Genomic DNA, 22252 nt, shown 5'->3' on the forward strand with positions numbered 1-22252 from the left:
ATGTTCCGACGTCATCACTCCTGTTGCTAGGAGCTGCAAGCCCAGTTCTGACTGACAGGTTCTGCTACTGAAGGCTGTGAAAGTAAACATTTACAGTATATCTGTTCAAATTATCAGTTATTTGTCCTTCTTGATGACCAATAATCAGCATCGGCATCCATCTTGAAGAGCCCATGTGGGCTGATCAACGGCAAACTAAAGACGAGCGGCTGCATGTTGTACAACACACAAAAAACACTTGACCATTTGTAAAGTCCAGGTTCAGGGTGAAGTGGGTTTCTACTCACATACAAGACTGCAAATAACAAAACACAATCAGAAGTTTTTTACAGAAAAAGAAAAACAAAATGGCACAACTAATGGAGCAAACTCTACGGGGAGCTGAAATCTGTCTGACATTCGGTGGATCTGACCTTAGCCGACTGCAGTGAGGCCTGTGTGCAGTCTACTGAGAAGGATTCAAGGGAAAATGTTTAAACTGGACCTAAAGCAGGTTTTCAGCAGTCATAAGGAAATAATGTTGATAAAACATTCAAACGTCCTGCTGCTGAAGACGCACAACCTGGAAATAGTCTCTTGTGCACTCAGTGGAGTTCGCGTCAGGTCAGCTCACAAACTGGGAAACCAGAGTCACAGCTGGAGGTCTAATCTCTGAGGATGATGTTGTCGCTCTGGTTGATCTCATGAATGATCCATGAGAAGATCAGCTGCTGCACGTGGCTCCAAAAAATCCTGCATTCATTTTGGAAAAACGATGCACTGCTCTGAGTATTTGTCCGTATTTTACAGTAATTTATGAGTGTGGATGAATCTGTTTCCCAACTCATGCATTCACGTTTTTCCTTTAATTTCTCTCCTGTCTGTATGTAAACAAGACGTCATTCATATCCACAAACATACAAGATATAACGAGAAGAGAAGAACATGTCAGCAGAGCTCCATCTGTCTGCTCTGCGCTGAATGTCGGAGGCCACCTGAACGCAGCACGGCCTCACCTGCCTCACCAGGTGAGCTGAATGAGTGTGATGAGCTGCTGGAGGTGCAGCTCTGGTTTAAAAGCAGAGCAGCTGCAGCTCCAGACCACAGCTTCTGTCTGCAGCAGCCTCCTCACTGCTGATCAACCTGCTGGAGCTGACCTCTGTGGCCTTGGCTTCTTCTCACGACTCGACATGCTGCTGGAATCTGTTCTCAGGTGAGCTGCGCCGCTTCACGCTTCAGCTCGGCTTCCATGTGCTCGTACTTACCGGCTGCTCTCTGCTCTCCACAGGGTTTCCTGGATCTGCCTCCTGCTCCTGGGCTCTGGAGCTGGCTACCCTTTTGTAATTAAAGGTGAGTCTGTGGGCATGTGTTCACCTGCAGCAGCTTCAGATGATGCTCAGTGTGTGTGAAGGCGGCTGCAGCAGCTCCACCTGGATTCCTGCTGAGCTGCTGATGCTACATGAGCCTGGCAGCAGTCCAGAGTCCTGGTTTGGCTCTGGTTCTCCTGCAGGACTGAGCTCAGTGTTTCAGCTCTGAGAGGTTTAATCTGCTGCTGGTTCTGTCTTATTGACCCACACCAACATGGTTCTGTTCATAATGTGACTTCAACTGGAGCTGCTGCAGCTCTCACGAGTTTGCTTTGTGTCTGGGTTCAGGTCAAACAGGTTCTGGAGGAGGCTCTGGAGGATCTGGCGGCTCTGGAGGATCTGGGTCTGGTGGCTCTGGAGGATCTGGTGGCTTTGGAGGATCTGGGTCTGGTGGCTTTGGAGGGTCTAGTGGCTTTGGAGGATCTGGATCTGGTGGCTTTGGAGGTGTCGGCGGCGGCGCTGGTTTCTACAGTGGTTCTTATCCCTTCGGTAGTGCAGAATACGCTCCTTGGCTTGGGTTTCCAAAGGGGTTCTACTACTCTCTGAGGGACTTGAGCCCAAACCCATATTTCCGGCTCCCAGACCCCTCAGCCTGGCTCCCCGACCAGGTTGCAGTGGGCCCGTTTCCCGCCCCCGTCCGGGGTCCTACGTCCTACCTGGTCCAGTCCAGCAACGGCTACCAGCGAGCCAATGAAGTCCTCTCCCACTCCAAATACGACCCGGATGACTTTGGCCCGTTCTACCCGCCGGTGGACCCAGCAGTTCCAACAGTAGGACCTGGAGGGAAGAAGGTCTAAGGAGGTGAGAAGCAGCTGCAACATGACGTGTAGAAGAACCTGCTGGTTCAGTGACTGACGTGTTTGTTTGTCTCTGCAGGTGAAGCTGATCAGCAGAACCTCCAAGAACCAACAACTTACATTGAATAAACTTTAAACCATGACTCTGAGTTCTGTGTCTGACTCTAACTGCCCTGAAGGCTTTGAGGTTGAACTTGTTGATTTAAACTCTTTACACAACATCATTTCAGTAATGCAGCTGACCAGCTTTCAAAGAAAACTGGCTGCTTTAGTTTTCCAGCATGAAACGGAAACCCTGAGAACCAACGCAGCGTACCTCAAAGGTTTGAACCTTAAAGGAAAAGGTTGAAGCGTGTCTTTGCTGCTACGTGGTCTTTACCCACCTCCAATAATGACACTGGAACTGTCTTTAAGCAACATTACTGCTCCCTGGAGACTCAATGGAAGTTAACTATCAAGTGTGAAACAGTCTTCTCAGTCTGAGGAATCAATGCAGTGGAGAAAACAGATGACTCAGGTTTTACAGATTGGCAGACTCGGTCTATTACAGACCAGATCTAAACGAGTATTGGCCACAACAGAATGTTTTATGTAGTAAACTGATCTGGCAGCTCTTGGTCACTTTCCCAGTTCTGGTGCCACCAGGGCGTTGCCAAGCTTCACTCTGGAACTGTTTTTGTCCTGAAAGCAGGAGTGAACTGCATCAATTCAGGGGAAACAAAGTGATGCTCAAAAATTTTTGCTTCAGCAAAAAGCAACTGGATTTCTTGTAGGGTCTTCAAGACATTTCACCTTCATCTAAAAAGCTTCTGTTTGGAAGTGTTCAAGAACCTAAAAGATTGCTTCCTGATGAAGTTCCAGGGATCCCCATGACAGAATCTACACAAATGAGAACATACTGACATTGGAGTGACGCTGAACAGATGGAGGCCTCCACTCTGCAATGAACTGATTCAGAAACGTTCTAGACATGCTGCTCCTTGTGAGGAAGCTTGATTCTATCAGTGTCGCCACATTTGGCACCAAGAACCCAAATATGAGTCTACTGCAGGAGTACATCCAACAAGTTGGAGTGACCAAAACAAATAGTTACTGGATGAAACTAGAAAATGGAACAATGCAGGTTTATCGTAGTCCGCAGGTCATTTCCAGTGCAGGACCTTTTAGGGAATCCCAACCATTCTGACTGCAGGAACCGTCCTCGTAGAACCTCTTCAGTGCCATTTACAGGATGGAAAAAGGTCCTACTCCAGGTTCCTCTGAGTCTTGTGCCCTGACACCCCTCCTGGGGTTTGGGCTGTTTACAGAGGAACTCTAGAGAACCTGGTCTTGACCTTCCAGTTGGGTCCAGGTGTACCCAAACTGTATGATGTAGATCCTTTCATCGGGTGTCCTTGTGCCGACCCGTTCATATCTTACGTAAAGGGTTCCACGTCAGGGATCGTCTGATGTTCGTAAAGTACCTTCTTCCTATTTCTCCCTGTGCTGGTAATTGCTGCCCTTTCAAGCATAAATGTCTGGTTCTTGATCTTATCTGGCCAGTTAATCTTGAGGATCTTTCCAATGTTGACGAGGGTCTGTGCTTCGGTGGAGTCCTGGTAGAGTCTTATGCCCTGACATCCCTCCTGGCTGTTGACAAGGGAGCTCCAGAGACCTTGAGCTTTCCCTTCCAGGTACAGCTAAACCTCATGATGATGTTTGTAGATCCTCTTCTTGTCTTACCTCGAGGGTTCCACGTCAGGGTTGGTCTGATGGTGTTTTTCACAGGAATTTTCCTGCAATTTCTTCTTCTACTGTTTTTTTTTTTGCTGCGTTTTCAGCCATAGATCAACAAAGATTATCCAGACAGTGCATCTTGAGGATTTTTCCGTTGTGGATAACGGACTGCACTCGAAGCTGACTGGATAACCTCCCAGATGACAAGTTTTGTTTTATTCACCACACAGACTCACATTGACCTCCCTTGTTCTGTTTCCTGCACAGAACTGGAGTCAGTCCTGGAACTGATTTGGTCTCTTCATGTTCACGTCACAGTTAAAGATGCTGGATCCTGCAATAGAAACAGGTGGAAAAGACCAATTAGGAGCCTGTAAAAGATTTGAGTTCCTGCCTTGTGGTGAGTTTTACGTTGTTTGTGGTGACGTTAGAGAGGAAAAGATTGCTGCTGCTGCTGTTGTTGGATGAGAAAGGACGACAGATACGTTGTCTCCAAATTTAACGAATCGGCATCGAGATCCACACAGCAGTTGTTCTGCTCAAATGTACGCTGCAAAAAAAAAAAAAGGTTTTAACTGTAATTTTTCAAAGAATTCACAGATTTTCCCCTTTTGTTAAATTCCTCATTAGACAAACCTTAGCTGAAGCATAAACGTACATCTTAACATTGAATAACTTAAAACTGACGTCCACAACAAAAATGTATTTTTTTACAAATATTAAATTGTTCTTTTACAATATACAACCACTGTGTGTAAATCTGCAAAAACTACCATTATTTAACAAGTGTTTGTCATCATTCTCACTGTCTTTAGACTTCTGGAGGACAACAGTATTCCATCGTGTTTTAGATATTTATTCTGGTACCTTTGCTGCGTGGCTCAAGTGTAGAAACTGGGTTTGACTTATTTCTTCAAGATTTGTTTTATTTTTCTTTCTACCCTGAAATAGTCGTTTTCTTCTTTTGAAAGAGGTTCTTGTGGTCAGAACATGCACAAAGGTTCAAGCAGCACTAAAACGGTCTAATTTTACAAAAAAAGCTGTAAATTAATCATCACACAGACCTTCTTATTTTTCTCGTCACCGTTCATAACGGTCTTTGTTCATTCTGCATTTTCTGCTCTCTGCGTACTGAAGGAATAAAACAGTCCTTTGTCTGTTTTTATGAGCATTTTCAGTTTGTGCAGGAACGTCCCCTCAGTGGTAAAAAGACAAAACCAGTGTTTGCACATCTGCCTCATGAGACAAATGCATACGTTTCAGACTCCTCTACAACTGCTGAACTCTCAAAAACACATTTATACACAATATTTTCTTGCCATACCTCCAACTGGCAGATGGTTTGTGATAAAATAGGACATCGCTGTGACTCTGCAGTCGACTACATCCCATATCCTACATGTTGTGGAGCTGATAAAAACTGTCTGTGGACTATTTACAGTAACATACAGGAAGTATGTAACACTAGACACAGCAGTAAAAATCATAGAGCGACGTTCAGTCCCTATTTAAGGTGGTTTCTGTTTATTAAAACATTGGTTAGATGAGGTTTAAGCACAGAAACGTCCAGAAAAAAATCCACATTTGCAAACTGAGCAGTGTTCGAGTCTGTCTGAAAGAAACCTCGACATTTAGCTCAACTGAACAGAAACCAACCAGGAAGTCTTTCACACAGCAGCAGAGGATGAAACAAACAACAAAAGCAGCTCATGTTCATATATTCATGTCTAATTTGCTCTTTTGGCAGAAACTCAGCTTCAGTCTGGATTCGTGCTCCTCGGTTTGTTTCCTCTGCGGCGCCTGATTGGACTCCAGCTGTCTGTAATGAGTCTGATTAGCGCAGAGCAGCTTTATCAGAGCAGCTTCTACAATCAGCCGTCACAAAGCTGCTGAAGCTGAAATCGCCGTCCTGAGTCAAACATGGCGCTCGCTTTAAGGTCAGTTCACCCCGTTGGTTGTCAGTTTCGACGATGCCGAGCTGAAAGTTTGGAGACTTAACTTTGTTGAACTGTCTTACAGCGTTTCTTGGATCTGCCTGCTTTTATTTAGCATCGGTGCTAGTTTTCCTGTTGAATCACCAAGTAAGTTACGATCTCTGACATCTTTGTCGAGCAGACTGCTGCTTCAGTGTTTCTATCTCCTGTTTGTGTTGGATTTAATCAAAGAAAAGCATCAGTCATGCTAGAAAACTTCTCAAAAGCAATTTCCTCTGATTCTCTGCACCCCGAAATGCTTGTTTAACCCTCTGAGTCCCAAATAGCCTTAAGGTGCTTATTTGTGATCACATTTTTCCTTCGTGTTTCTCTGCAACATAAAGTCCTGCAGCTCTGTGGAACCAGAACAACATGAAGGAGGAGAAAACTCAGGTGTTTGTACTGTGGCACAGTCATACTACCATAAATAAGCAACGTAAAAACTAAACTTTTAATTTTATAAACATTTCAAGGAAAAACTGGAATCAGCATGTTTCGGACCTTGAAATGTTGTGTTCCCAACACTAACAGACCAATGATGGTTCTACGGGCTAAAGATATTTAATAGTGTAGATTTAATGTATTCTTGTCTCCTGCTGTAAACACTGCCTGCAGTACAGCTGGGAAAAAACAACCCCAGAATTTGTCACATTTCAGTCACTGCTGGCCTCTCTGTTGTGCAAAATCTGTCTTACTGGTGCAAATTTGTGTTTTTGTTTAAGAGACCTACAGCAGTGACTTTGAAATGTATTAAGCTGAGATTAACAGCAGCGTGTCATGGATGAGTAGTTCAAGGACTTCATGGAAAAGTGAAATTCAGCAACTTGTGCAGTTTCTGGTTCCCATACATGGTCATTTGGGGGTTCAGTGTGGTGCACAAACCTTGTCCCTGATAACTCCTTGCTACTCTAACTCTACACTCTGTCTCGGCCAGGCGACCCCTTCCCCTTCCTTATCGGACCTGAATCGGCAGCCCTTGCCTCACCAAACCTGCGCTCTCCTACGGTGTCCCTGCAACATGAAGCTGCCGGCCAGCAGACGGGCTCCCAGACTGGAAACCAGTCCCCACAAAGCCTGGGAGCTCCTAGTTCAGCTGCAGGGTTCTCATCAGACTATGAGCCAGATTTGACCATGACTTATGATTCTGGCTCCGACTCCTCCGATGCCCCAGCAGGTCGTTCCTTCAGTCCCTGGTACCTTGACCTTCCTGACAAGAAGACTCCAGACATTCCTGAACAGCAGCAGTCTGGTTCAAGCAGCGCTGGAGGTTCAGCTGTGGGAGGATCCGGCCCTGGCTACGAAGGTTCATTCTCCCCTGGAGTTGCATACTCTGGGAACTCAGGTGCTGGATCTGCTTCCTCCAGCGGTGGTGCTGCTGCTCCCAGCTCGGGAGATGGGGCTGATCCGTTCGGATTCCCATTTGTTCGAGGCCTTCCTTGGGACGAGCTGCCTAAAGGAGGACTTCCTCCTTCGTTCTTCCTTAAACATTTGGTTCCACCTCGTCTGCTCCCGGACGTCAATGCCTGGAACACCGACGAGGTGCCGCTGGGCATGATCGAGGGTCCCCCTGTGGTGCCTTCGTCCTACATCGTCCAGTCCACTAACGGCTACCAGCGAGCCAGAGAACTCTTGTCCCACTCTAAATTCTCGCCGGATATCTTTGACCACTTTCCTTTGCCCTCTGTTGCCCAACCGACAGGCAAGCCTCCAGTGACTGGTTCTCCAGGAACAAAGGCCTACTGAGGTACAAATCAGTCCAGACTGACCTGTTGGACTTGCTGCTGTGTGTTCCCTCCTCACTAACCTGTCTTGTCTTGCAGGGTGATTTCGGTGGTTAAACTTCAGCCTGCTATGAAAAATTTGCATGTCTGAAGGTTAAACTATTAAATCTAACCATGAAAACTGACTTGTGTGCTTTATTGTACGGCTCCTGTGTACCTGATGATTAAAATGCCCTCTGACTGCACCTTAACTGTTCCTCACAACTTGGTTTCGACCGAGACCCCAGAGGGGCAGTTTGACTACATGTGCTGTTGCGACGCCACGTTTAAACCATCTGTAGTTGTTTCAAGCTTGTAGCATGTGGCTTTAGCTAACCAGTGATGGACATAGTGTTTTCTGAATCAAACTGCTTTTCAGTAAACTTTCATGGAGTACTGTAGCTGGCTGCATTCAGAAGCGAAATGAAATTAGAAGTCAGTATGTAAAGCCCATATGACCGTGAATCACGTAGCAGTCTGCAAACACCAGCTAGCAGCTTGTCATCAGCTAAATACGAGCTAGCTACATGTTGTTTACTATCTGCAGCTGGCTAATGGATACAACAGACCATAAAATGTCTTCTGCTGTAGAATCCAATGCAGTCAATCTGTATTTAATGTAGAGCAACTGCTTGCTCAGTTTGCTGCTCTTGGACTGACCAGGGGATCGATCCTGTAAAAGTTTGCCAGTCGCCTCCAAAGTACCAACAAAACCAATTAGTCTTTTGTGGGTACTGTTGTTCTTCCCTGAAAAAATGTTGTACAGATTTTGTTAAGGCTGTAACACAAAGATTTGGACCGCCCTAAAATGGGTCCCAAGTTCCTGCAGCGGAGAACATCAAGCTCCTCCAATAGCCGATGTCTAACTGTAGATTATTTTATTGTCGGTATATTTGCGCTGACCTCCATCGACACTTGTGGTTTAACTTGGTGGTGGGGGTCACCTTAGTGGGTTAATTGTGTTTGTTGGTGTCCAGGAAGTGGACTAGTACAACCGCTTGAACATTCAGACATTGCTAAACTCAAAGAGCGCCCTTATGTGGTAACTCCGGGGATAGTGAGTTGTATATTCTGTAAATACCTCATGGCCTCCCCTGTGATTTACCAGCTGTAACGCAACCATTCAAACAAATGAACGGACGAACAACATCTTTAAGAATTCGTTTGTTCTTTCTGCCGCTGTACAGAATAGAATTCCATCCAGATGCCGCCGACCAAAGAGAAGTGGTTTCACACATCTGAACCAATCAAACTGCACCTATTTTTATCTCGCAAATCACCTACTTTCCCACTGCGGCTACGTTTTCCACCATTTATTTTTGTGCACAGCTGAACTTCACCAGCAGCCGAATCTAATGTTCAGCTCAGAATGACTACAACTGAAAAGCTCCGGTTGCCTTGTATTTATGGAATATATCTTGTTGTGGGAGAACATTTAAAGGCTTTTAATCTTCTCTAAAGGTTGAAAGCATTTACTATCAAAATGTTCATGGCGATAAAGCAGTCGATGCATATCATTTGAACTACATATCAGCGTCATTTTTAACTGAGGCAGAACTTCAAATCACGGTTGTAGAAATCCTTCCTTTTGGGCAAAACGTATTTTTTGAATCCATTTTTGAACACTGAGAACTTCGTCACGTAAAAAGCTAATTAATCTGTATTTTGAGTCGTTTAGCTGCACATGAACATAAACCGTCGGTGAGTTTCAGCCGAGCAGAATCATAACAGGACAGCAAGCATTTTCATCTGGGAGGCATTTATCTGAAACAGGTGCAACAGACACATCAAATAGTCGTCTCTACAAACCACCAAGTGCTGGAGTTTTTTTCCATGTTGACAGATTTTATAAAGTTCATGTTTTTCAGCGAGGAGCTCGTTTCCAAAATGCCACAGATTCCTGAAAATAGCACCACGTTGTTCCGTCAGTCGGTCTGCAGGCTCGGTGGGATGTTTACGTCCCGTTTTATAATGGAACCCGTCACACTGAGCCACTGGTTTCCTCCCACTGAAACCAGCCGGTCGGTCAGCCATGCTAGCATTAGCTCCCGTTAGCGTCACGTCACAGACGACAGAAGGAGTCACGACAGCAGAACAGTCAGATTCACAGACGGGACATTCAAGGTTTGCTTCAGTCTGATCGGAGCAGCGACGGAGGCAGGTTAGCTAGCGTGCTGCAGGCTGAGGCGTGAGGCCGTTAGTTTAATAGCCCAACAGTGTTTTTAAGTGTTTAGCAGGAAGCGAGATCCCAGACGGTATCAGCAAAGCTCTGCTCAGAGGGCAGCGACACCGGAGTCTCTGTTTGAGCTAACCTGGTTCCAGACCTCCAGAAAGACAAACCTTGGTCTGTGTTCAGAGATTTGCAGATACACGTACACAGTATAAAGAAATTCTGTAAAAAAAACAAAACAGTAAACATCTGAACAGTGCCACTTCAAACACGCTGTACAAGTTCAAAAACTGTGACAACAACAGCACATATCTGTACAATCTGGAGGTTTCTTAGTGGTTTAAATTAAGTAAAAAACCAAACAAACAAAAATACTTTATGCTGACACAGCGTAAAATGACAAATTGTAAAACAACATAAAAACAATCTACAGCTCCACAAACCTTGCAGGGCTGAATCAGCCTATAAGCAATAATAATAATACTAATATGAGAACAGAGCAGAGGTTTAGAGGTCGGGAGGTCTGGAGCCGGGCTGGGAGCAGCGTGGAGGTGAAACCACGTTTAATGATTTAACACACTTGGAACCAAAGTGGGCGGAGCCTCCTCAGACCGCCTCAAACCCCGACGATGACGACGACGTACTTTTCACTTTATAAATGTTAATAAATCGACATGCTTGTACAAAAAATAAACGTACGCACAACGTCTCCGTAAAGTCAAACGAACACCTCGTTAGGACGTTGCCAGGCAACAATGGGAGAGCGCCACCGCTGGCTGCTCAGAAAGGACGAGAGGTTTCCGGCAACATCGGAGCGGATTTTTAGTCGTTTTTACGTCGCTTGAGTTTTTCTAAAAAATCACACGTTGTTGTTGGCGGTGTCACAGTTGTACGATTTGTTTGAAATGAAGCCGCCGACGTTCTCGAACCGACTCGTCCTTTCTGCCCCGAAATCACTGGACGACACTGGTTTAGTGACAAAAGGACGAAATCAACAGTCACATCACGTCACGGTAATAAAGTGCATAAAACAAACGATAGAAAAGAATAGCAAAAAACAGGCACCTGATAAAAACCCACATGTCTTATACATTGTATAAATAAAGTTTTTTTTTCTGTTTGCATGCAGTTAATGAAGCAAGTCTTCGTGTTTTCTTCGTCCTCTTCCTCCTCATCCGTCTGCAGAGGCGTCGGGCTTCGTGATCTGGTAGGTGATCAGGTACTCCGGATAGGCCTGTGGGCGGCAACAGCAAACCAACAACCTGAGCTTTACGTTGTCCTGGAGAGCAGTCGACATCAGGCACCAGCCGACGTGCAGCAAACACAAATATCTGGGCGTCAAGATTTAGAATTACAAGTACGACACAAAACTTCATTAATCCAGAGACAAACACCTTCCAGCTCCACTTAAAGACATCAGTAACATCTCAAGACAAGTGGAAACTGGACGTGGCCGTCATCTCAGAAACGTCACTCAACAAACACCGGATGGATGAAGGTGAAATCTGGCTCGTGACTTTGGTGATTGTGGAAAACAAGTTAGCTTAGCTTAGCACAAACAGTGGAAACGGGGGGAAACAGCTAGCCTGGCTTTGTGTAAAGGTCGTAAAAATACTGGTTTCCGTCTGTACAAGAACCTCAGAAAAACATGAACAATTGCACAGATTTTGCCTGTAATTTGTTAGCAAAAGACATTTTTAGTGCGAATATTACTAATATTAACTGTTAGCACTATAGTTAGAATGTTTTCACTGCAAGAACCCTAAAACGGTCTGAACCCTGGACTGTGTTCCCTGTAGAACCTGTTTCAGGGCCATTTTCACAGTAGGTGCACCTGAGAAACCCTGAAGAACGACTTTGATTGGTTCAACTCAGAAAAGACAATGAGTGTAATTTTCCGTGTCCACGTCCTCGTCTAGAAGCAGATGTTTCTCACATCACCACGCTAACACAGCTAACCTCCAGGGATCGTTTCCCACATGGAACCAGAACTACGTCCAATAAAGTCTTGAAGCTTTTGGATTCCACAACACAATGGAAACGGATTTGGTTTAGGACCTGTTTTAGTCTAGTTTTTAACTTGGTTTGGACTGTTTTAGCCTTTTAAAAAAAAAACTCGGATCCACATTTGGGTATGGACATCTGTCGGACTAGTTTCTAACTTGGTTACTGATTTAGTTTCAGATATGTTTCAGAGGACTGGCTTACTTGGTTTCAGTCTTGTTTTTGGACCTGGTTTTGACCAGTTTGTGTCTGAGGTCCAGACCTGGTTGTGGACCTGGTGTTCTGTGCTGACAGTAGCTGTGTTCTCCGACATACGACGTAGCAGCAGCTCAGCGCAGCAACATGGGGAATGTTTTCCTCAGTGATCTTTGGAGGCGATGCTCCCTTGTTTGCAGCCTTTATGCTAAGCTAAGCTAACTGGTAGCTGCCTGTCACTTCATGCTGAACAGCCAGACATGACAACATCAGTCTTTGGACACTGGACAGACTCAGATCAGCTCTAACAGTCTGCTGTAAATCTGAGACCAAACAGTCGCATGTTAAGAATCGCAGGAAAACGACTGCGAGGCAGAAGACGTGTTGCTCCGACAGAGGACAGCAGCTCTGCCTCAGCGCTCCTCCTCATCCTCAGCGCTGCCATCAGCTGTGCGCTCGACCTCCGCCTGTAATTTCACACTCGGAGCAGCGCTGATTGCTCGAGTGGACATCTATTCGCGGCGGACTGTGGAGAGGCACTTGTGTTCCAGCAGAAGACATTACATGTTCTATTGTGTGCCGCGCTCTCCACCGATGCAGCCACGTTTACGTAGGAGACACAGGAACACCAACACACAGAACCCACAGCTGCATCCATCCATCCATCCATCCAGCTGGCCTGGTCTGGAGGTTCAGATGATTGGACGGCTGCACACGTGTGACTTTCTAAGTGCTGAATATTGGTTTGAAATGTGTGGAACTCAAAACAAGAGTCATCCAAATCGCGGAGTGCAATAACAACAGCTAGATTTTAACATCTTTTACTGTACTAATCAATATCTGAATGCACCAATCAGGAGTCCCGCTCTTATTTTGGATTGTTTTGTGCACAACACAACGTCAGTCAAGGTTTTTCTGTTCTAACTGGTTCAGATGTGACCAGACCACATGGACACAGCGTTTAGGAAACAGATCAGCGTCGCTTCTTTGGGTTGAACTCTGTTACTTATTCATGCACAGTACTGGATGTTATGAGGAAAATCTGAGTCTTTGACACCAAATCACAGGATAAACTCACATTTTTCCATCTTTTATCTCAGTTGAACCAGGAGACGATATGTTGGATTTCAAACAGCAAAACATATTTTAGTGCAACTATAATAAATATATCTTTTCTTATTTTAATGTCTACTAATCGTACAATAAATATTTTTAAAATACATATACCAACAGCTAGCTTTCTTGGCCCTGGTCCATCCCAAGTCATTTAATCTTTAGTATCTGCAGATAGTATTTTACTGGACATTACACACTCCAAGTACCACAGACCAGCTGCAGTACCTGGTTGTTCCACCAGGTGGAGCCTCTTCCTGTTTACTCCTGTAGAGACCAGAGGAGGCGTCTCCAGACTGCAGCTCATGGTGGCAGCAGAGAGCATTGTGGGAGTTTAGCAGCAACAGGACCATGACAGAGACTCTGAGGAGGTTCATGAGCTCCGACCAGCTGCTGCCTTTAACACTTAAAACAGCAGAATCAGCACCGGACAAAGTCAAGTGTGTTCAGTTCTAATTATAAACTGATCTATTAGTGGTCGATAATTCTCATTAATCAAGAAACTTATTCAGATTTCTGACACCTTTGTGACAGCACGCGTTGATGCTGATCGGTTATAAACCACCTCCACCTCTGAGCTCGGACCACCAACAGCTCTGCTAACGTTCTGTAGGCGTTGACGAGCAACCAGCTGACCTGCTCTCCTCTGTAGATGACGTACTCGGCCAGAGCGAGGCCGTTGACGCTGGGCCGGCCGGTGACCGAGTGGTGACCCGGCGGTGAATGGGCCATCTTCATGGCGCTGAACTGCAGGAAGGACTTTCCCAGAGTCACCCTGCAGAACAGCAGGTGCCTGGGAGGGACAAACACAACACGGAGCGAGTGTTCAGACGACTTGTCTCCTGCAGAAAGGTTCATCAGACGTCACTGCCGGATTGAATTCACTTTCATCTCCTGAGTTTAAAGATGTAAACACACTTTTACAGGCAGCAGGACACAGAATACCACCAGCTAGGCTTCAACTCGAGTCCTGTTTTCTGGCATTTATGTGTTTGCATTTCAGTGAATACACTAAACGTACTATTATTACAGCTACAGTATAGTCTACGAGAAAAAGATCTAGTACATCCCAATATATAACATGATAAATGCAGTGTCTAACCTACAAGCCTCTGCACGCTGACGTCATGTGTTGTGAATGAGTGTAAACGGGCTTCAGCCAATGAGAGCGCTCCGACAGACCTCATCCAACACGACCGACTGCGACACGTTGTTGTGATGAAACACTATTTCCTGTCATGTGATGCTGCATTAAACACTGCGTGCTTTGTGAAGGCAGCTGCAGTTTGTACCTAAAGTAAAAAAGAAAAGTCTGCATCCTTTAACAGCTGATGTGTCTGAATACAGGTGTTGTTCAGGGAGGGGGCGGAGTCAGGGGGAGGAGTCCAGGTGTCGTACCTGTGGCAGACGTAGCAGGACCGGTCCTTGTGCAGCGGGCAGCCCGTCCCTCCTCCGATCCCGTAAACGTACTGGTTGCTCTTCGATGAGTTCTCAGCGAAGTAAATCCCGGCGCCGAACATCCCTCCGATGTAGGCGTGGCGCTCGTCGAAGCCTTTATGGATGATGGCGTTGACGAAGGGAGAGCCTGGGACGGACACAGTACCACTAACACTCTGAATAATGTGATGCTAATATTACTACCTGTACCATCCTACTGCCTCCATGACAGTCACTCCTGCTGTTACTACTACTGTTCTACTACTAGTACTCCTAGTAATAATACTCATACTACTCTTAGTACTGTAACTTCCACTGCTGCTACAGATAGTGCTGCTTTACTACTTCTGTTGTTGTGATGATGTGTATCGTCACAAACTGGTCCTATGATATCCAAAACAGGCTCCAGAGCAGGGATCTCCAGCTCCGGTCCTCGTGAGCGACTGTCCTGCAGGTTCTAGACGTGTCCGTACTCACATGAATGGATCAGTAACAGACTTGTGTAGAACTTGACAACAAGCTGTTGGAGATCCATTCGTTTGAGTTCAGGAGGACCGGAGTTGGAGATCCCTGCTTTAGAACCAAACTAGTTTAAAACACGTCCAGCACCAGATTGAAACTAGGCCAGAACCAAGTCCACCACCTGTCCAAAACCAGGTGTGAAACTAAGTTACACACGAATCTGAAACATGCCCAAAGCCAGACATGAACCCAGCGAGTCCAAAACAAGTTCCAAAGTTAGAAACAAGGGAAAACCTGGTCCCCAAACAAGTCCAAAACCAGTCTCATTGTCTTGAATTTTACTCAAAACCAGCTTAAATCCAAATTAGGAACGCCCCCAAAACAACCATAAAGTCTGATTTTTACTGCAGTTACTGCGTCTTTAGTACTTCTACTATGATCACAATGTGATTCTACGACTACTACATAGTACTACTGCTGCTACGTTTACTCCTGCTAGCCCTGACCCATCACTGCTGCTGCATGTAGCGCTAGCGTCCGCCTGCAGCTCATTTGTTGACTCATACACCTTGTAGTGCTTGTGCAGTGTACTGCTGAGCATTCTGACCGTGGAAGAGCATGCGTTCGTTGGAGTGGTTGTGGTTTTCCTCGGACACCTCCTTCCTGCGGTGGCTGTATCGCTCCCACAGCTTCTTGTTGCAGACCTTCTGGATCTGAAACCCAAACACGATGAGCGAGGAGTCCGTGCAGATCTCAGTAAAGTCTGAACAACAGCGTGTTACCTTGACCAGGCTGTATCTGTTGAAGATTCCTCCAGCGTGGCCGCCGTCTCGGTGCTCTCTGATCGTACTCTGCATCTGATCGACACAAACAGCGTTGAATATGAACGTCTTACTTTGTTAAAGGCTAAACTTCTACATATAACTGATATGCTTAGTCACAAGGACAGCAGGGAGTCCTCAAGTCAGCAAACAAAACCACTGAGAGCAGTCAGAAAGCAGTCCAGAGGTAGAAACCAGCCCCATCAAAACACTAAAACTAGTCCAGTTCTGTAACAGATGGTCTGACCCAGTACAGCTGTGGTTAAAACCAAGTTATGAACCCGTCCAAAACGTTTCCAAAACTAAAAACCAGCTCCCAAGCAAGTTTGGAACTAGTCCAAGACCAGTCCAACGTGTGACCAACCCAGAGCCAGGTTCAACAGCAAAAACCAACAATTAGTCCAAGGTAGTTCAACCCAGTTCTAAAACCAGTCCAAAATGAAGTCCCAACCCTTGGATAGAAACAGTCCAGAACCAAGAGAGAAACCAGTCTAAAGAAAACCCAAACCACTCTTAAAACAAAACAGAAACCCGCTAAAAGTCAAGAACAAACCCACGATAGAAACTGGTCCAAGAGCAAGTCAGAACCCGAGAGAGAAACGGTTCAGAAACACTTTCAAATCCAAGAACAAGTTACAAGCCAGTTCAGAAACCAGTGGAGAACCAGTCAGTGATGATCAGTCTGATTAGAACAGGGACCAGCACCTCCTCCTCCACCGACTGGAACTCTTTATCATCAGCTGACAGGTCGATCAGGATGGTCCCACTGTTGGCCGTGTTCAGGGTCAGGTACGGGTTCACACCTGCACATAGAGAACAAATAGAATAAATACACACAGTCAGCTGGAACCAGGAGTTCACGTCCACCGCATCAAACACATCAAACCGCTTCATGACATTAAATCAGGTCAGTCAGGATCACCAACATTACAAATATATAAACACATTTAATATGTGTTATGGGTCAGGTACGGGTTCACACACACACACACACACAAATACATATCATAAATAACTAGATATAACTATTTATATCATATATATATATATAATGTTGTGATGGTGCGTCCTCACTCTGAGGTCCACTGATCAGTCTCTCCACTCCTTTGATGATTTTGTGTCGATGTCCGTACGCGTTGATGCCGATTTCCTTCAGCTCGCGGTGACCCATCTCCACCAGAACATCGAGAGTGATCTACACACACACACACACACACACACACACACACACACAGTATCAGAAATGTAGGTTTATTAACTAGGTTTTCACATACAAGGAACCAAAACACTTCTAAAGCTAAGTCCACAAACCAGTGACAGACTCACTCAGAACCCAGTCAGAACCCAGTCAGAACCCAGACCTAAAATCACTCCAAAACCAAGTCAAACATCCATCATCTCTACACCTTCATCCTCACCAGGGTCATGGGGGGCGGAGCCTATCCCAGCTGACTCAGGGTGAAGGCAGGTTCACCTGGACAGGTAACCAGTCTATCACAGGGCTACACTTAGAGACAGACAACCAAGCACACTCACATTCACACCTACGGACAATTTACAATCACCAATTAACCTCAGCATGTTTCTGGACTGTGGGAGGAAGCCGGAGAACCCGGAGAGAACCCACGCTGCACGGGGAGAACATGGAGACTCCACGCAGGAAGATCCCGGGTGTCCTCACCGGGACGCCAACCACCGACCTTCTAGCTCTAGCTGTGAGGCGCTAATGGTGCTAACGATGCTAACCACAGAGACACCTGCAGCCCTCAAGTTAAACAATGAGCCCAAAACCAGTCAATACCAGTTCAGAACCAACTCTAAGACCCAGTTAGAAAACGGCCCAAAACATTCCCAAAACCAGGTTCGAAAACAAACCAAATTAGAAACCAGTTCAGAACCAACTCCGAAACCAATTTAGAAACTATTCCACAACATCTCCACAACGCAGTCAGACACCAGCTGCTCCTGTTCCTGATCAGCAGACGTGTCCAGCTGAACTCTGACAACGCTGTGCTGCGCTACACAATCACAGCTTGTCCACAACAACATCCACTAAAGGAAGAAGAAGTGTTTCTGGGACGCAGCTCGTTTCTGTCGCTCACGCTGCTGTTTCATAAAAACACATTTATTCATCAGGATCCATGTCTCCAGTGGGAGGAGGTGGTTAAACGTTACCTGGTTCGTTATTAGAATTCAGTCTGAAGTGTCTCTGAGTCACTTCCACCTCGTCTAAAGAAATAATTACAGATGAAAGCGGCTCCTGCTGTTCCTGTCGCCTCTCCGTCTCTGATTCTAAAGCGACTCTCTGGGTTCTACCTGCTCAGCTCGGGGTACAATTCAGCTGTTTTTGTGAGAAAAATCTGAAGACATGTTAGTGGTGGGAGCCAATAAGACGACAGAAGACAGACGAAAGGCGTCGGGGAGCCTGGACGTGGTGGAGTTCAGTCCAACCGGTGCCATTAAGAGCAGCTACACTGTATATCAGACATGTTTCACCAGATGAGGATTCTGAGGACGGTTCTGGATGTACTTTGTCTGACTTTAAAGCAGATTTTGTTGGTTTTGTTCTGCAGTAAGTTAACAACACAGTCAGCCGGTCCACGCTGTGGCCTGCAGGGTTCACATTACTCAGAAAGCATCTTTAACTCTACGTTGCCGTCACAGCTCCGTGTCTGCAGCGGACCGAGACGTGTGTGAAACTGGGTTTTAACTGAAACTAAAAAAAATAAAGCCAAAAAAATACATTTATTTTTTATTGGTTTGCATCATTAAAAATGAGCCGTCACCCGTTGGCAGGACCTTCACAGACGGAGATCCCTCCATGTGTCTCACCTGCTCCCTGTCGAAGATCTCCAGAAGGTGCTCCAGCCCCAGGTTCTGAAGGAACTGACAGATGCTGAGCTCAGAACCTGGAACACACAACACGTTCCTTCACCCGACATCCAACAGACACAACGTAAAACAACAACTCCTGCCCACAGAAACCTTCAGATTTTCACCTCTGTGTAGTTCTGTGAACTAAGCTAGAAACTGTTTTATTTATTTAAAATCACCTAAATCAACGTGTCTCGTTTAACAATTTGTCAAAAATAAACTGTTTGCATTAATCGGACAAGTTTAAGTCATCTGTCGTGGTGTCGGACGGGTTTTGTGTCGTTTTGGACACATTTGAAGTCATTTGGACTCTACTTGAGTCCTTCTTGGTCATTACATAAACAAAACAAATCTATTAAAAGTTATCTTAAATATAGAATATTGTTTTTAAAACCTTTGTGAAATCAGTAGTCTAAGAAACTAAACTGTCTTTTATTATTTCCACCACTCTGACTGAGTCCTGCTGACAGAAGACTGAGTTCTCTCTCCTCCTCCTTCATGTGGTTCTGGTTCCTCAGAGCTGCAGGACTTTATGATGGAACATGAACCTCAGAGAAGGAACACGAGACAGAAGCTGCAGAGCGAAGGTTCATATTTAACAGTTTCTGGCTCACAGAAAGTGTTTTTTGGGTGATTTTGAAGCTAACAGGCCTTTAAGGAGCCACCGGTGGGTCGAAGAGCAACTTGTGAGCAAACATGAACCAGGAGCTCCTCGTCATCACTGACCTTCATCCTTCTTCTCAGCGCTCAGCGATCCCTCAGCGGCCGACATCTCGGGAAACACAGAGGATGAAGGCGGCGGCGGCGAAGACGAGGAGGTTGCGGCGACGTTACTGTCAGTCGAAGCTGCAGCATCAGGATCCGAGGAGGAGGAGGAGGAGGATGAAGAGGAAGAGGGGAGGAGGAGGAGAGGAGCAGCAGGGCAGGAGGATGAGGAGGATGATGAGGAGGAGGAGGAGGGGGAGGAGGAGAGGAGAGGAGGGACGATGGGCGGAGCTACAGAGGACGCCGCCGCCGCCACGCTGATGACCTGAGGTTGGAAACCGAGTGCTGAGGGAGGCATCGCCGCCGAGAGCAGAGCCCGAACGTCGTCGGCCTGAGGAGGAGAATCGGATCGGGTCAGCATTCTGGGAAGAACCGGTCATCCATAGCATAAAGTATGGACATTCATGAAGACGTCTGTGGCATTTTAGCTTCACAGAGCTAATAGTGTTTAATCCAGAATCCCGTAATCCAGAATTTCAGATGTAATTTAAACATCCAGAGTTTATGATTTAAACAAGTTTCTGTTCGCTTCAGATGAGGTGGAATGACCCCCACGGAAGCACTTCATGGTGTACTGTCCCTTTAAATCAGACGCACCGTGACCAGGTCCAATGGTGACTGTCCTTCCTGGTTCCTGAGAGCCGGGTCGGCGCCGTGAGCCAATAGGAGCGCGCAGAGCTGCGTGCGGCCTTTCTGGGCGGCCTCGTGCAGCGCCGTGAACGCCCACTTGTCGGTGGCGTTGACGCAGGCGTCGTACTTGATGAGAAGCGCCGCCACGTCCACGTGCTGCAGGACGGGAAGCAGAAGGTCAGAACGTCAGCTCGGTAGTTCAGGTTAACGAGCAACTTATTTAAATAAGCCGTAGGTGCCTTCGTCCACACAGCAGGGGGCGCTGCAGACAGGCGCTCAGCCTAAGAGTTTAATTGCTTTTAAAGAAAAATGTAGTTGAGCGTTGACTTGCTCGTGACCTGCTTCTAAAACGTCTGTTCTCACATCTTCCAGTTGGTTTTCTCTCCTCCTCCGCCGGTTAAACAGCAGAACAACATGCTGCTGGTGGAGAACGATGGAGCTGAACGAGGAGAAAGAAGCAGCTGAGAGACGTGAAGAGCGGTGGAGAGTGAAAACACGATGATGGCTGCATCTCTTCAGCGTCTGGTTCAATCAACTGATCCGACAAGAGGCCTAGAGAGGCTCAAACACACCGACATGCTGCTACCTCTGTGAGGACCTTCAGCACCCGTATAATGAAACACCTGAACGTTCGCTGAGCTCTGATCCAAACCTGGACTCCATCTGATGGAACGTCTGTCCTGAGGAAAGGACTTCAAAAAAGGTCCTCACTTTGTAAAAAAGAAAACACTTTACCATAAGAAGAGCTGCTGCTAATAACTATTCCTCTGCTATTGACTATATTGACTGTTTTACAGATTGGCTGACTGAGCAGTCTGTAAATACTCAGCTGAATGCAGCTGGTTTGGTTGTAAACACAGTTGAATTCTCTATAAATGCGACTGAATTCTCTGTAAATACTTTTTTGGGACAAATTCCCAGTCATTGTAAACAAAATCTGAGTTGTTTTAGACAGTTTTTGAGGGTATTTTGAGCTCTTTCTTGATCCATTTTGGCCAGTTAAGGCCAGGTTAAGACCTTGTGATGACCCTTTGGTTGTCAGAGAGCTGTTAGAGCACATTTCCCTCTTCCAACACACCTGATTCAAATGATCAGCTCATCATCAAGCTCTGCAGAAACCTGAAAACGATCCTGATCATTTGAATCAGGTGTGTTGGAAGAGGGAAACATCTAAAACATGCAGGATTGTGGTCCTCGAGGACTGCAGTTCGACACCCCTGTGTTAGAGGGTTCACTCTGGGCTTCAGGGTTTAGTTGCTGTCCTCCACTCACCCCGTAGGAGGCGGCGTTGTGCAGAGGAATCAGGCCTCCTTTGTCCTGAGAGTTGACCTCGGCTCCGTGCTGCAGCAGATACTCGGCCACCTCCAGGTTGTTGTAACCGGCTGAAACACACAAAACAAAGTCAGGATTTCTGTCTGTACTGACAGGTCAAGAAAACGATGTACTGTATACCGATGCATCCTACAAACAGAGCTCCTGTAAGGAATCCCTCCACAGAGAACCACAGTCCAGAGCAACAGAACCAGGTTCAGCATGAGACATGTGAAACTGGATTCCTGTGTTTGATGCTTCTGAATAATCCTGAGCACGTCTTCATCACGCCTACTTCTGCCTCATACAGCACTGTTCTTTAATACTTAACTTCATAAACATTGCAGAATAATAGTATAAAATGAATGAGCAACCTGTTCAGGTGTGTATGTACCTGTCCTGTTCAGGTGTGTACGTACCTGTCCTGTTCAGGTGTGTACGTACCTGTCCTGTTCAGGTGTGTATGTACCTGTCCTGTTCAGGTGTGCATGTACCTGCCAGGTGTAGTGGTGTGGAGTGTCTCCCCTGTGTGTCTCTGCAGTTGACGTTGTCTCGTGTGCAGAGTTTCTTCACTCTGGCCAGGCAGCCTTTCTTGGCGGCGTCCAGCAGGGCGGCGTCGCCTCGCAGCAGGTCCTGGATGTCCGTGTCGGCATCCTTCACCAGATCTAGAGGGGTGTTGCCGTCCCGGTTCTTCCGGGTCGGGTCGGCACCGTGCTGGAGGAAGACAAGAACCAGAACTTTGTTGGGAACATTTGCAAAACAAGAACTACCTTCGTTTGGACTTTTAAAGTCTGCAGACCTTAAACAAGCAGAACAAGCAAAAGTCTCCATCCACTGGTAAAGTCACTTGGAGCCATTTCAGATCCAGAACCATCAGT

The 22252-nt window shown here is 46.2% G+C and overlaps 1 protein-coding gene and 2 long non-coding RNA genes across 3 annotated transcripts in view; 2 read left to right on the plus strand and 1 right to left on the minus strand.

Annotated features, from left to right (window-relative positions):
* Positions 1 to 1088: 1088 nt before the first annotated feature.
* LOC103365046 (uncharacterized) lies at positions 1089 to 1671 on the plus strand. The gene is made up of 3 exons (XR_520582.1): positions 1089 to 1192; positions 1268 to 1329; positions 1635 to 1671. It is a non-coding gene; the product is annotated as an uncharacterized LOC103365046 (long non-coding RNA).
* LOC103365045 (uncharacterized) lies at positions 1667 to 2286 on the plus strand. Its single transcript, XR_520581.1, has 2 exons — positions 1667 to 2147; positions 2223 to 2286. It is a non-coding gene; the product is annotated as an uncharacterized LOC103365045 (long non-coding RNA).
* Positions 2287 to 10880: 8594 nt separating this feature from the next.
* LOC103365053 (tankyrase-2-like) overlaps positions 10881 to 22252 on the minus strand; it is a 35327-nt gene continuing 23955 nt past the window's right edge. The window contains exons 14-25 of the mRNA XM_008292378.1: positions 21869 to 22088; positions 21336 to 21445; positions 20031 to 20219; positions 19481 to 19764; positions 18627 to 18723; positions 16869 to 16989; positions 16500 to 16597; positions 15756 to 15830; positions 15581 to 15686; positions 14473 to 14659; positions 13711 to 13867; positions 10881 to 10996 (exon numbers count right to left, since the gene is read on the minus strand). Coding sequence (XP_008290600.1) covers positions 10934 to 10996; positions 13711 to 13867; positions 14473 to 14659; positions 15581 to 15686; positions 15756 to 15830; positions 16500 to 16597; positions 16869 to 16989; positions 18627 to 18723; positions 19481 to 19764; positions 20031 to 20219; positions 21336 to 21445; positions 21869 to 22088 — 1707 coding nt within the window. The 3' untranslated portion in view covers positions 10881 to 10933. The remainder of the gene's footprint in view (positions 10997 to 13710; positions 13868 to 14472; positions 14660 to 15580; positions 15687 to 15755; positions 15831 to 16499; positions 16598 to 16868; positions 16990 to 18626; positions 18724 to 19480; positions 19765 to 20030; positions 20220 to 21335; positions 21446 to 21868; positions 22089 to 22252) is intronic.

This window comes from Stegastes partitus, unplaced genomic scaffold (assembly GCF_000690725.1).
Source record: "Stegastes partitus isolate 25-593 unplaced genomic scaffold, Stegastes_partitus-1.0.2 Scaffold805, whole genome shotgun sequence".
Classification (NCBI taxonomy): domain Eukaryota; kingdom Metazoa; phylum Chordata; class Actinopteri; family Pomacentridae; genus Stegastes; species Stegastes partitus.